Genomic DNA, 14,544 nt, shown 5'->3' on the forward strand with positions numbered 1-14,544 from the left:
AATCTATTAGGAGATTTTCACATTTGTGTCAGGAGAATAACGAGGATGAAAATGACTTTTAAGCAAATATTCCTTTAATCGTTTGATAGCTTGGCTGTCATCAAAATATCCATTTGCCTTTCAGTTCAAAAACGTACATCACATTTTTCCTTGTGGGAAAGGGTGAGGGTGGTAAGTGTATTTTAGTGTTACAAACATTTCAATCGACAGTCTGTCTCCCACAGACACACACACACACAGACACACACGCACACTATTTACACATAACTCAATTGAGGGACAGGATAAAAAACATTTAAAATCTGTGCGAGTAAAACAGACAGTTTACAGATCAGGTTTTCCTGTGTTAGGGCTGTTTTTTTTTACCAAGTAACTGATGAATGATATTCAAAGGAAATCGAACCTTACTGCTTATGTTTCAGGCACAAGTTGTGTTTTGGTGCGCAGAGGGGAGAATGGGCTAAAAAAAGGTTTTAAAAACAAAAAAAGGACTTCTTAAAACCACACCTTCTCTGAGATACTCCAATTTGATTTGATGAGGGCTTAGGTCAGACGAGGGTTAAAGTTCACAGTGACATCACAAAGCAATCCTTTGTTGATTTTAATCAGATCACTCGATCATATTCAGGATAGAAAGGTCAAGTTCTAGACCACTCCAAACGCCTCGCCATCCCCATTCAAATAAATAAGCTAAACACTTTGCATGTTGCATTCATTCAACCACAATTTACAGTCAATTCATTCTTACAGAGGCAGACTGAGCTTGAGAGGACATGTGCAATAAGGACAGGCTTCCCACTATCCCACCTCCCCCACGATCCACCACCATCTCACTGAGGGACGACTTCAAACGTTTAAAAACATCTAAAAATCCATGAATGAGCATTAATACCTCTGGTAGGCTACATCCAGTAGGTATCTTTAATACATTCAAGGAGGTTCCTTCCCAAACTGATAATGGTGAAGGACATGATGAATGCTGTTGCTGTGTTATTGTAGCAAACTGTGGCTGGTTACATTCAGATGGGAATGCCCACTCTCTGTGTGCCTGTCTGTCTGTTTCAAGCTTTCTAGGTTCAAGCCCCCTGATGTGTTGGCATCATTTCTTAGTCCAACTCGATTGGTCCGTGCCAGTCTCATCATCATCGTCCTCATCATCGTCATCTTCATCATCGTCATCATCTTCGTCGTCATCGTCGTCATTCTTACAGTCGTCCCGCGCCAGCCTCAGTCTGGACAGGATGGGTTTCTTGGGGAACTTCAGAGTGGTACATCCGAACTGGCTGACCCCCCCCGTGTCCCCTGGTAGTTTCTCCCGCCTCTGGACCCAGCTCCTCCAGCCAGGCTTCCAGCAGTACACGCTGTCGTAGAACCTCGACCCGTTCTCCCCGCCCAGCACGTAGATCCGCCTCTTCCACCTGGCCACGCCCCCTGCTGCGATCCTCCGTGGTAACCCAGGGAACACCACGGGGCTGGGGGCACGGTCACTGCCCCCTCCGGCCCCACCTCTCTCTGCTAGCACCGCCCCCGCCACCTCCCGCTCCACCCCGGAGCCCCTCCCCTCCCTGAAGAACAGCACGCGGCCCGTGGCGTCCAGCGGCTCCAGGTGGGTGTAGTTTCCATCCAGGAACTTGGTGGCGTCCCTCATGTACCCGCCGATGGCACAGACACCCCCCCGCACCGCCACTCCTCCGGCCAGGCAGGTGGCGCCGGAGTCGAGCGCCACCCGGCTCCAGGAGTCCGTCAGCGTGTGGTAGATGAGCACGCCCGCGTGCACCACCGCTCGGTTCTGCTCCAGCGTGGCTCCGCCCAGCAGGTAGATACGGCCGCGGAGGGCGGCGCAGGCGAAGGAGCGCAGGGGGAGGGGCAGGCGTGGCCCGGGGGACCAGCAGAGGGAGGCCAGGTCCAGGGTCTCGCAGGAGTCCAGCAGGGCGGAGCGGTTGCACCCCCCCAGGGCGTACAGGGCCCCCCCGCAGCCCAGCAGCCCCAGCATGGCCCGGGGGTGCCCCATAGGAGGCCGCTCCAGCCACCGGTCCAACACTGCGTCGTACTCGTGGACCGAGGATGACACCGACCCCCCCCGGAGGATCCCCCCCGCCACAAACAGACGGCCGCCCACGGCCGTACAGCCCGGGCACAGCAGCGAACCCAGGGACGCCAGCTTCTCCCACTTCCCTGTGCGGGGGTCAAAACAGTCAACGGTGAAATCTCTCTCCGTCAAGGACTCGTCCTCGCGAGGCTTCAGGTCCACACACACGATCTTCTTCTCGAACATGCCCTCCCGGGGTCTCAAGGGACCTCCCAGGCCCAGGCCCCCGCCCGGGGCTGCCGGCCCCAGCTCTTGTCTCAGCCTCTGGGCCTCCTCCTGAGACAGCAGCCCTGGACGGAGATGGTGAAGTAGTGCCGGCATGTGGGCGTAGCGCTCCAGGGGCCTGTGCTCTGCCCAGCGGCGCGCCGCGTCGTACACCTCGGCCTCTGAGTCTACGCCCAGCCGGTCGGAGCCCAGAAGACTACCCAGAGTTCCTGGGTCCAGGAGCAGGAAGTCCTTGTGGCGAGCGACCCGGGGGAAGTGCTGGGCAACCAGGCGGAGGGAGGCGCGGAGCAGCAGCTGGTCGTGATGAGACCGTGCCAGGGAGTACATCCCCAGACAGTTGTCCACTGACAGGTGTTCAAACAAAAACCTACAGAGACAACATCAAACCAACTTTGGTGTTCATATTTTGTCAAAATAAATACTCCTAATGATTTCACCAGTAGCAGAACAAACTTGTCACCAAGTAACTATGAACATGGTTACCTGGAGCACAGGTCTTGCAGTGGCATCACTTGAAGACGATTGGCTGCCACAAACAGGTCCTCGGCTGTGTCCAAGGACAGCCCCGCCTCCCCAGTGTAGACAAATTGGATGACTGTCTCCATGACAGATGGCGTGACCTCCTCCAATCGGATTTCAGTAAGGCGGGACTCAACCAATGGGCTGGTGAACATGGCTCTGAAGTATGGGCTTACTGCTGCCAGGAGAACCCTGGAGGAGAGGACAGGAGGGGGGGGAAACAAGGAGTAGGAGGAAGGAGACAGGTGGTTAATTTAGGCACGGGAATAATGGAAAAGAGAGAGAGAGATAGAAAGAGACTATTAGAAACTTACCTGTGACACATAAACCTCTTTCCCTCTACAAGGAGTGTAACATCACACAGCTGTTGAGCATCTAGTAGCTGCTTCAAGCCTGAAAGAGAGAGAAGGGGGGAGGAAAGGAAATAAAGTTAAATAATTAATAACGTTGAACAATTGCTACAAATGGCAGGATAACAAGTTGTTGTCCCCTCACCATGAGTAACATAGTCTCCCAGAGGGGTGGTGCTGTCATCAGGGAAGTCTTCTTCCTCCGAGTCACTGTCTGAGAGAGGCTCCCCGCCTCCCCCATCACCATCCTGCCATGGCTGGGGTCGCCAGGTCACTGTACCCCCCCGCACGGTGCTCATCTGACACAGACAAAAACACACAGCCTGTTTACACAGTGTCAAAGTTTAAAGGTCTATCTGTAATCTATAATTGCAATAGAAGCAGACACTTGGTATTGTGAAGGAATGATATCTATACTGCTAATCCAATGCTGCTGCAACAATCAATACCTCAATTATATGAAATGTGTAATGCTTAATACTAAACATATATCTTAATGTGATTAAACATATATCTTAATGTGATTAAACATATCTTAATGTGAGTAAACATATCTTAATTTGAGTAAACATATCTTAATTAATTTAGCAGTGGGTCTATACAACAGGATGATTCTGGGTCTGTGTAGTGAGGTCATGCTGAAAATTAACTCTGATGTGTTTGTAAGAATGTTGAGCACGCTGACTTGGGAAGCAAACTGGTGATGCCTGGTGTGACCACAATAGCACCTCTCAGCTCATGGGAGTAAAGTGTCAAATTGAGAGATAAGGTGATGCTTGGGCCGTGGAAGATGTAACTCTTTTTTCCTGCAGGACGAGTCAGGACCTTGGGATGACCCACTCCCTACCTTGGAGAAGACTCCCCCCCCCCCCCGCCCTCCCCCTGATTATGCAACATTAGATCCTTAGATTGCCCACCCCGTGCCACCACGAATGCCCCAGTCACCTAATTGGATAACCACATCCCCTCCCCCTGGCCTTTTGACCAATCACCTAACAAACACCACGCTCTCTTGGGGGTACAAGACCTGTCTCCCAAGGACAGGTAGACAGAACTTGGACTGGGCAGAACTCTCTTTGATTTCTGTCAAGACTACTCTCTCAACGAAGGCCTTCGTTTGATCTATTCTGAGACTCTGTGTCTGTGAAGTTGCATTGGCATCATCGACTGATTTACTGTACAAGACTGAGAACATCCTGGTGTGTTGTATTCATTGTTGATTGAATAATTTCTTATTAATAAACTACAAAGAACTTGGTCTGGCATTTAACCTTGTATCCTTCTCCACCTAGTTTGACACACCAGAACAGTATTTGTGTGAACCCCAACCCCCCTTCTAAAAAGAAGAAGAGGAGAATACACATTGATCACAGCCCTGACATCCTGGGAAACACTCAAATAATCTCGGCTACCAAACATAGTGAATCCAAGAGTTCACTGCCTTGGGCTGTATGACTCAAATAGTTATCTTTGTTGACTGTAACTAACTCAGCGCTTTAATCCCATCTCGTCCCTGAGTCTAATTTGGAACAGATATATGGTTACAGAAACATTAACACGATATGTATCAGTCAAATGTTGCAATTACCTTAAGTCTGAACCTCCCTTCGTTCTCCCTTGTCCCTGAGTGGTTAGACTGGAACACGGGCCGCTTCGTCAGCCACTCTGTGACCAGAAGCCCGTCTCTTTACGATCACTCAAGAAGGACGATACAGTTGGTTGTACAGTTGCCATCCGTGTGTCTCGCCCCCCGATACCTTCGGTACACCTTCCCCGTCCTGCAGTGAGTGAATCCGGCCTCCAGTACCGAGCGCATCACGGCTCAAGCGTCTCTTGTCAGCCCCATGCATATAACAACAACACGAGACAGCCCGCTAGCTGGCTGGATCTGCAAAATCACACTCTTCTATAAAAGCATCAACCAGGTCAATCTCGTTTTGCACTATCCCAGATTAAATATGGTATAAAAATGTATCTTTAAAAACATGTTAAAAAGCAGAAAGCGAGAGATGTACTTAGCATTCCGACTTTGCTCGGCCCCACTTTACACAGCGAACGAAGCCGCATTACCGCAACGCAATGCTACCGCTTATTTCATTGGCCAATCTTTGGCAGTAAAACGGACGTGACGATTTATTTCAAACGCGCTTTTGTTTTAATTTTGTGCAAAAGATTATTCGGATGGATGTATGTCCTACATTTAACATTAAAGTATAAACTGAAAAATGTCAACAGGAACTAAAATATATTAAATAAAAAACAGATTTTTGTCACACTTCATCCCCGGTCTAATTTTGATTCGTTTTTTAATGTTTTGTCCCGCCTCCAGTTACCCAAACAATTTCCGCCTTCAAACATGGCGACCTCCATAGGCATGGTGGGCAGACTCGGCTCAGTATTGAATGTATTAAATAGGGTTGCTAGACAGTGTGCAAGACAGGGCACAATACTTTTCACTCAGCGTCGTTTGGCTCATGGCGTGCGCAGCAGCCTTTACGAACACGTCCGTGATGGCTACAGTGACAAGCCGGATTTGGACATGCAACTTGTATGCGAGGAGACCGACAAAGTCATAGCTAATGTTGTAACTCGTAAGGGGGATTTGCGTGGAGAGGACGTCAAACTAATTGTAAGCAGTCTTCCTGTGTACATATGGGGATGACTCAAACCGTTATTGAATACGCTATGCTGAGTCAATGCCACAGTAAACAACAGACAGTTAGGCCAGCTCTTGTCAGCAGTGACACCTGTCTGTATAATGTGAATGAAGAGACTGTGCACAGTCAAAGAGATCACTCACTGTACTGTGGATGTGTGTTGCAGGTGTGTGTGTGGCAGCAGCTCCAGCAGGTGAGGAAGGAAGTCTCTGAGCTGGAGGAAAAGAAGAAGCAGATTAGTGAGCGGGTCAGAGCGCTGGTGGTGTGTATCCTTCTAGAGCCCAGGTGTCAGAGTGGGAACTCCAGGGTGTTCAACTCATAACACAGCTCTTAACTAGTTCACTAACCTACTAGGGTTTAGGTTAGTGGGCATTGTTGTGACCGTCTCTCTTCTTTCCTCAGGAGAAGAACGACAAAAAGTCACTAGCCAATGTGAGTGTTGTCTTGGTGTTATGGAGAAATTACAGATAGTAGGCACTTAGCAGAGTGAATTAACCATAATATCTGCTGTAGCAGTGCTAGGCTAAGTGCTCCATGGGTGTGTGTGTGTGTCAGCTGCCAGAGCACAGGCAGGCCAGAGAGGAGGGCAGAGAGATCCGCAGCAGGCTGAGCCAGCTCTACCCCAAACAAAATCAGCTGGAGCAGGAACACTACAGACAAGCCCTCCGACTGCCCAACACCACACACCCTGACGTGGTGAGGAATACACACACACACACATTTAATACACACACACGCACAAACAGATTTCAAGAATACAGGGTCTGCGGATGATACTCTAGAACCTCTCTTCCCCACCAGCCAATCGGAGACGAAAGCCAGGCAAGGGTGGTGGAGCTGGTTGGTCAGAAGCCAGGTGAGAGTCTTAATAGGTGTGTTATATTGTAGCACACCGATTTGAATGTTTACCAACTATGTTTGTTATGTATAATTTGGTGTTTTTTCCATGGTTTACTTAGTGTTTGACTTCAAACCCAGAGGACATGTCGAGCTGGGGGAGGGGCTGGGTCTTATCAGACAGAGGTGAGGGTCTCTCTCTCACACACACATCCTCCTTTTCCTTCTCCTTCCCTCCCTCTCTCTCTCTCTGTCTTACTCAGCTCTCATGTATTCAGTCTCTGACCTATCTCTCCCTCTGGTTCATTCCGGGCAGGAACCTTGCTCACATCTCAGGCCACAGGTCCTACTACCTGAGGGGGGCGGGGGCCAGACTCCAGATCGCTCTTCAGAATTTCGCCTTAGACACTCTGCAGCGGCGGGTTAGTGTGTGTTTGTGTTGAGGAGGGAGTGATCCTCGAGTTAAGGGATGTCCTACCACCTACTGTCTCCTGTGTTTTCTCAGGGCTTCATTCCAATGGCAGTGCCAGACATACTGAAGGGGGCAGTGTTTGTGAGTGTCACTCACCACACACACAACATCTACACATATGCCCCGATGGTGTGTGTGTATATAAATCAATCCTGCCCCCTCCCCCCCCTCTCTCTCTCTCTCTCTCTCTCTCTCTCTCTCTCTCTGTCTCTCTCTCTGTTTCCAGGAGGGGTGTGGGATGCAGCCCAATGCCCACCGCTCCCAGGTGTACTCTCTGGATCCCAGCCGCTTCCCGGACCTCAACCTGGCTGGCACTGGCGAGGTGGGCGTGGCAGGTGAGAGGGGCTCTAAAATGGACTGATTATTCAAGTTCAAGTTAAGGAACGTCCATACTGACTCTGTCACTGTGTAAGGTCAGCTATTTGGAGGGAAAAGTTGCTATGGTACAAATGGTTAATAAACAAGTTGTATTACCACTACCTAAATCACATTTCTTCAAGTTTACTAAATGCACCATAAATTGTGTTCACACCAGAAGTATTATCTTATGCTCTCTCTCCCTTCTTCCCTTCCCTCCTTCCCATCCATTCAGGTTACTTCATGGACCATGCAGTAAACTGGAGGGACCTTCCTGTCAGGTGAGAACACACGTTAGGGTTAGCACGTTATGTTGTCTTCTGTTAAGTGTGTGTTTTCAGTATTGTGTTCTGCTGACTGTTGGCACTTTAGTCTCTGTGTGAGTGTGTGTCAGGTAGTGTGATGTGCTGTCTTTCTGCAGGTCAGTGTGTGTGTGTGTGTCAGGTAGTGTGATGTGCTGTCTTTCTGCAGGTCAGTGTGTGTGTGTGTCAGGTAGTGTGATGTGCTGTCTTCCTGCAGGTCAGTGTGTGTGTGTGTGTGTCAGGTAGTGTGATGTGCTGTCTTCCTGCAGGTCAGTGTGTGTGTGTGTGTGTCAGGTAGTGTGATGTGCTGTCTTCCTGCAGGTCAGTGTGTAGCAGTACTTGCTACAGGGCAGAGACAGACACGGGCAGAGAGGCTTGGGGGCTCTACAGAGTTCACCACTTTAGCAAGGTAACACACACCCAGACACACTCACACACACATGACTTAAAACCCAACAACAATAATGTATTAGGGTGTTTGCGGCTGTGTGTGGACCAGGTGGAGATGTTTGGAGTGACAGCAGATGAAACAGGAGATGAGAGTTCTCAGCTTCTGGAGGACTTCCTGTCTCTGCAGAAGGAGATCTTCTCTTCTCTGCATCTACACTACAGGTGAGGCGTTCCATCCATGCATTCAAATAATAAATCATGTAATAACAGATCAAGTCTGAGCATGTGTGTGTGTGTGTGTCAGAGTGCTGGACATGCCCACACAGGAACTAGGCCCACCCGCCCACAGGAAGTACGACATTGAGGCCTGGATGCCTGGGAGAGACTGCTATGGAGAAGTGAGACTGCTGACCAACACACACACACACACACACACACACAAACACAAACGACACACTCCTGATCCTTCCTGTCCCATGTGCCTGCTCCAGATCTCCAGTGGCTCCAACTGTACAGACTACCAGAGCAGACGACTCAACATCCTGTATGAGAGGCGGGACGGGAGTCTGCAGTACGCCCACACGGTGAGGACAGACGCCAGCCTCTGCTGCTGCACCTCTGCTGCTGCACCTCACTGGGGGAGGGGGATCAGCCATGTGTGGATGGGAGCTGTTATCAGTGATATGAGCGTGTGAGGTGTTAAACACTGTGTCCTGTGTCCAGGTGAACGCTACTGCATGTGCTATTCCCCGAACCATCATCGCCATACTAGAGACTCACCAGACCAAGGTAAGACACACACACACACTCACTCCCACCCATCCGGAACGGATCTCAATGCGATTTCAGAGACCTGATGCCCGGTGTGAAAAGAGCCTGTCTCTCACTCTCTCCCCATCTATCTCCCAGGAGGGGAGTGTGCGTGTGCCGCAAGTCCTGCAGCCCTACATGGGGGTGGAGGTGATAGAGAATCCCCCCTACTCTCCTCTGAGGTACATCGGACCAAACCAGCCCAACCGGCCCCCCCGTCCGGCCCCAAGGACCAGGTGACACAGGTCCAACCGGACCAGTACCAAGACACATGGTGCTGCCAGAATCAACACTGTACACAACCGCACTAGACTTTAATGTGTACTGTAATCTGTTGTCTACTGTAAATATGTTTAAACCATGTTGTCTGCGAGAAAGCAGCCTTTTATTTATAAATAGAATGACTGTGATATAATAAAATATGAAGTAAACATGGATATGCTTACAACAGCTTACTTGGAAATACAATGCCTTACAATCCCCTGAGTGGACGTGCGTGTGTGTGTGCGTGCGGCCGGTAATACCCCTTGCGCGTGATGCTGTGTGTATGTGCGAGCGCTATTTGACGCCTTGACGAAGCATCAAAGTTGATCCAACCTGTCGACTGGTCACCTGGGTCTCCTCGGTCAGGCGGAAGATCACACACACGCGAACATTCGGCTCCTCCTAGCGGGTTTTAAGTCGACGTGAGAAGGATGCGAACCGTTATTTCAAGGTTATACCCCTCGAGGCCCTGTTATACCAACCAAATGGGAGTCTTTATTATTGCGCTATTCTTGTGGAGCTTTGTTGGAGGTAAGAACACATTCGTCTATACTGTCTATGTGATTTATCGTAAGAATGTCGGTCACAGGATCCGTGACGCTCATTTCATTAGTTAGAACATGGCTTACCTTAGAGAATATATTACTTCAGTAACCCGTTTATCAAAAGATACCAATGTAGGCTATTATTGACTATCATGGCGTGGCCGGTAAAAAGCTTTGACAGTTATTATCTGATTCAAATTCAAACCAATTTATGGATTGTTGTGATTGCACGATTGCATAATGGGCTACCCTAATACAATGTTTGTTTGGACGTTAACAATTCACATTTCACACAGACATGGTTAAAACCAGTGGTTCTATGCTTAGTGGATGTCCTATCTACACCTTTAAGATTTAGATAGATTTAGACAATTTGATTACATAATTTGTTAAACGCACAAAACCCCTCCAGCGATTACACTAATTACAGATTTGCTTGCGCGCTTTCCTGCGTGTAGGTGTCAATAGCCTACTACAAGAAAATGAAGGCTACTTCACGTTATTTTCTTTATACTGTAATTCAAACAAACACAATACAATGACACTCAACCTAAGCCTAAATGCGGATTACGTGGTCCGACACAGGAAGTGCAGGTGACGGAAAACGGCGCTTGTTCATGCCAAAACACTTACCGGTCTCGTTCTCAGACCTTTTCTGTGCTGTGCTTGTGCAACCACGTATTGACAGATATGTGCTTCAAGGGTCATGCATAACAATTTGTCGGTGGTCAATATTTCTTGTGGGGAAGTGGTTATTATTTGCACCGGAGCTTGGCTATATTCTTTTCGTCCTTTCTGTGATCTGGCAAACATGTCATTAACCCTGACCGTAACAGTGTGAGGATGTAGCAGCTCTTTAGTGAGGCAGGTCGAGGTGTCTGGGCCACACGCCATGTGTTTGCAGGCCGGTGGGGTGGAAGCAGGACGGCCAGGATAATAACCTGGGATTGAACGAAGCTTTAAAACCAGCAACGTGTCCCAGCTTAAAGGACCAACACACACAAGCAGACACGCATAACAAAACAGGGCTCACATGCTTTTTTTTGGGACCTTGGAGTCAATCAATAAAATGAATACATATAGCCTACATTTATTTGAGACATTCAGTTAGATATTAGGTGGTATCCAAAGCCCTTTCCCCCTGCTTGTGTTTCTGCGTTGCTGACCATTCCTCCTCTGGTCAGCAATGCTGACCTTTTTTAATTGAACATGGTGGAATGCATGAGCACTACGACAACAGTAACCACCTAGCAGCAGACAGTCACCTCCTAGCAGCAGACAGTCACCTCCTACTAGCAGCAGACAGTCACCTCCTACTAGCAGCAGACAGTCACCTCCTAGCAGCAGAGTGTGTTGGCATTGCAGAAAAACAGAGTAGTGGGTAAGACTTATTGGCTCTTAAAAAGGAAAGCTCTTCTTTGACCACCTCCAATAAAGATAGAGAGAGGGAGGTAGAGAGTGAGAGGAAACTAAGCTTCTTCCCCCGTCTTGCCTGCTGTGTGCTCAGCTTATCCCAGATATAGATCCACCCCCCTTAAGATCATGACATAATCGATCTGACTGAACAACACTGTTGAAAACCTGATTGTAACTTTCTATCTTCGCTCCTTGTTTATATCTCCCTCCCCCTTTCTCCCTTCCAGTGGGATCCTTACCAGTGTCCTCATCTCTGCACAATGCTAAGGTCAAAACGAAAACTTTAGCATCTTTAGTATCAACCCCAAGAACCCAGCTTACCCTGGCTGATTTCTGTAGTCCTGTGTTTGTATATGAGTATGAGCATGCACAGTATATCTGGGTGTTTGTCTTTGTGTGTTTGTGTGTGTGTTAGATCTTGTGTGTGCCAGATCATGTCTTTGTCTGACTGTGTGTGTGCCCATATCTTATACTGTGTGTATTTGTGTGCATATCTTGGCATATCTGATTGTGTGTGTGCATATCTGATTGGGTATGTGTGTGTTTGGTGTTCCCTCAGGTATTGAACTGCATCCAGGACTCTCTAGGTAGTAATGAAGATGCACACTCTGACTGTGACAAACGATTACCAGGTGATCATCTGCTCAAAGAAACCATATTTCCTCAGACTCATTATGTTGTGTAGAGATAGACAAAACTGTAATCACAGTGTAAGAAAACCAGGATGTATGTAATGTGTTTGCTTTTGTTATTGTTGTTTAGACATGGGTCTGGATGCAGTGCAGAGACATCAGGGTCTGCTGAGAGAACTACAGAACCTTGCAGAGGAAGGTCTGTCCCTCTCATATGCTCACACTACACACACACACACACACACACACACACACACACACACACACACACACACGCACACACACACATACACACACACACACATACACACACACACACACACACACACACACACACATATTACTAGAGCTGGCATAGGAAGGTCTGCCCACCCCCAAAATACTTATAAATCAATTAAATCAGTTTATCAACTCATTAGTAAGCATAGATGTGTACTATGTACTTTGAATAAATGAATTTTTCTTGTATTTGACTTTCAGAGAGAGATAGGGAAAGAGAATATGAACGAGAGACAGACCAGTATGAGTTAAACCTGCCGGAGGAAGAGGATGACAGAGACGAACGGGAGGAGGAAGAGGACGAGATGGAGGCCGAAGAGGTGACTCCGACAGAGAAGAAAGCGGAGGTAGAAGGAGGGGAGGAAGAAGAGAAAGAGGCGGAGGAGAGAACGAAGGGACAGATGATGGAGGAGCCCCGACTGGAGGAGAGCCGACAAGGGGAGGAGGAGAGAGCCAAGGAGCTGGAGGAGCTCCTGGCCGAGGAGATCAGGAAGAAAGGAGAGGAGGAGAAAGACGACAAGGAGCTGGAGGAGCTTCTGAAGGAGCTGAAGAAGAAGAGATACGAATCTGCGAAGGAGAAGGACCTCCTGAAGGGGCCAGCCTCAGAGGAAGGGCAGAAGGGTAGCGTCGAGGCTAAAGAGAAGGAGAAAAAAGAGGAGAGGGAGCGTCTGGAGGCGTTGGGGGAATTGGAGAGGAAGAGGAGCGAGGAGAGGAAGAACAATGAGGTGGAGCTGCTGGTGGAGAAGGAGAAGGTGGAGAGGGAACTGAAAGAGCTTCTGGAGGAGCAGGGCAGCATGAAGAAGGGAGAGAAGGAGAAAGAGAGAGAGGAGAAGGAGGAGGAGCTGCAGGAACTTCTCAAGAAGATGAAACTAGTGCAGGAGGAGGAGGAGCAGGAGGGGGAGGATAAGAAGAGAGGGAATGTGGCTGAAGAGGGCAAGACAGAGGAGAAAACAGAGTTGGAAAACAAGGTGGAGGGAGAGACTGGGAAAGACGTGGAACAGAAAAAGGGAGAAGTGGACAGTCAGAAGAAGGAAGAGGTGGAGGTGGAGAGTGAAAAGAAGGAGGATGGAGAAATGAGGGAGCCTCAACAGAAGAGAGTGATGGAAAAAGCGAGTGATGAGGCCACCCGTCAGTTTGAGAGAGAGAGATACAGAGATGATGAGGAAGGTTATGATGAAGATGATGAGGATAACAATGGAGAGGAGGAGAATGAGGAAGACGAAGAACATGAAGGAGGAGCTGAGGAGGATGAAGGAGAGGTGAGTGGATAAAGATATGAGTGAAAATAAGTGTTATGTGTGTGTGTGTTCTGCAGTATTGTTGTACTGTAGTACTCTACTAGTATCCACATGTCTTTGTGTTTCTACAGGAGCTTTTGGAAATCGAGGCGGAGCTGAGGAAAGTGGCTGCTGAACTGCGGGAGTTACGCAGGGGCTAGAACCCACACACGCACACACGCACACACACACGCACGCACACACGCACAAACACTCTGACACACACACTCGCACTTACACTCAGCTCAGCCTGCTTTAGGAGATTATTTCCAGTGTCACAAAGTGTGTCATACTACCCCATGTTATATCAAAGATTGTTCTAGGTCTAAAAGATGAGTGAGCTCAGCTCATCTCCAGTGAAGCTGTGGTGTCTCCATGTTTACAGAGAAACACAAGGAGCTCCTATCTATACAGAACCAGTTAGATTCTTAACTCATGAGCATTGCCATCTAGTTTCTTTTCCTGGGCCAACATGCTTGATTGCGAGTATGACAGAAGTGTGATACAGCATGCTTTACATGATGACTTTATTAAGAGCATTTCAGTAATTTGCATTGATCCTCCTCTACAGCCAAGTATCAGCCGATGACAACAGGAGATTCCTTCACTTAAGTGACAAGATGCGCTTTCCAATATAGTTGATGTGTCAGTATATTTTGTGCAATAATCAATAACTGTGTGTTTAACGTGGGTGGCAGTTATTGGTAATTTTATAACTGTAAGATATCTACCACAGACTTGTAAAACACTGGTATTCTAAATGTATGACATCCTTGATGTTGTTTTCATAATGTGAGGATTATGTGTTGACCTGGCTTGTCCACTGTTAGTACCAGACTGTTAACGAAGAACTGGGGTGACAGGAGGGATCGAGAGAAAGAGAGAGAAAACAGAGTGAAGAAGAGAGAGAAAAGGAGAATGATAGCGAGGACGAGAGAGAGAGAGAGAGAGAGAGAGAGAGAGAGAGAGAGAGAGAGAGAGAGAGAGAGAGAGAGAGAGAGAGAGAGAGATAGTCCTTGCAGTACCCCACGTCTTCACCCAGCTTTGCACTCAATTAACCAAGCCAAGGATACGGAGAGGGGGTAGGGAAGGGGGATTCAGGGTGGAGGCACAAAGTCACTGT

The 14,544-nt window shown here is 48.4% G+C and overlaps 3 protein-coding genes across 3 annotated transcripts; 2 read left to right on the plus strand and 1 right to left on the minus strand.

The window, feature by feature from the left end:
• Positions 1-56: 56 nt before the first annotated feature.
• On the minus strand, positions 57-5,275 carry si:dkey-260j18.2 (uncharacterized protein LOC325231 homolog). Its single transcript, XM_062473662.1, has 5 exons — positions 4,772-5,275; positions 3,329-3,482; positions 3,148-3,226; positions 2,798-3,025; positions 57-2,681 (listed from the first exon to the last, which is right to left on the minus strand). The coding sequence occupies exons 2-5, from the start codon at positions 3,480-3,482 to the stop codon at positions 1,100-1,102; spliced, it is 2,043 nt and encodes a 680-aa protein (XP_062329646.1). The 5' UTR covers positions 4,772-5,275; the 3' UTR covers positions 57-1,099.
• A 206-nt stretch (positions 5,276-5,481) lies between these two features.
• Positions 5,482-9,443, plus strand: sars2 (seryl-tRNA synthetase 2, mitochondrial). The gene is made up of 16 exons (XM_062473663.1): positions 5,482-5,812; positions 6,007-6,102; positions 6,243-6,272; positions 6,396-6,536; positions 6,642-6,696; positions 6,800-6,863; positions 6,994-7,099; positions 7,183-7,230; positions 7,376-7,484; positions 7,742-7,787; positions 8,130-8,217; positions 8,308-8,420; positions 8,503-8,596; positions 8,690-8,782; positions 8,922-8,987; positions 9,108-9,443. Exons 1-16 carry the CDS (start codon positions 5,540-5,542, stop codon positions 9,246-9,248), a joined length of 1,563 nt encoding a protein of 520 aa, XP_062329647.1. The 5' UTR covers positions 5,482-5,539; the 3' UTR covers positions 9,249-9,443.
• Positions 9,444-9,526: 83 nt separating this feature from the next.
• On the plus strand, positions 9,527-14,362 carry LOC134029525 (golgin subfamily A member 6-like protein 24). Its single transcript, XM_062473664.1, has 6 exons — positions 9,527-9,803; positions 11,461-11,501; positions 11,793-11,865; positions 11,996-12,064; positions 12,346-13,403; positions 13,514-14,362. The coding sequence occupies exons 1-6, from the start codon at positions 9,704-9,706 to the stop codon at positions 13,580-13,582; spliced, it is 1,410 nt and encodes a 469-aa protein (XP_062329648.1). The 5' UTR covers positions 9,527-9,703; the 3' UTR covers positions 13,583-14,362.
• The last annotated feature ends 182 nt before the right edge of the window (positions 14,363-14,544 follow it).

This window comes from Osmerus eperlanus, chromosome 11, assembly GCF_963692335.1.
Source record: "Osmerus eperlanus chromosome 11, fOsmEpe2.1, whole genome shotgun sequence".
NCBI classification, from domain to species: domain Eukaryota; kingdom Metazoa; phylum Chordata; class Actinopteri; order Osmeriformes; family Osmeridae; genus Osmerus; species Osmerus eperlanus.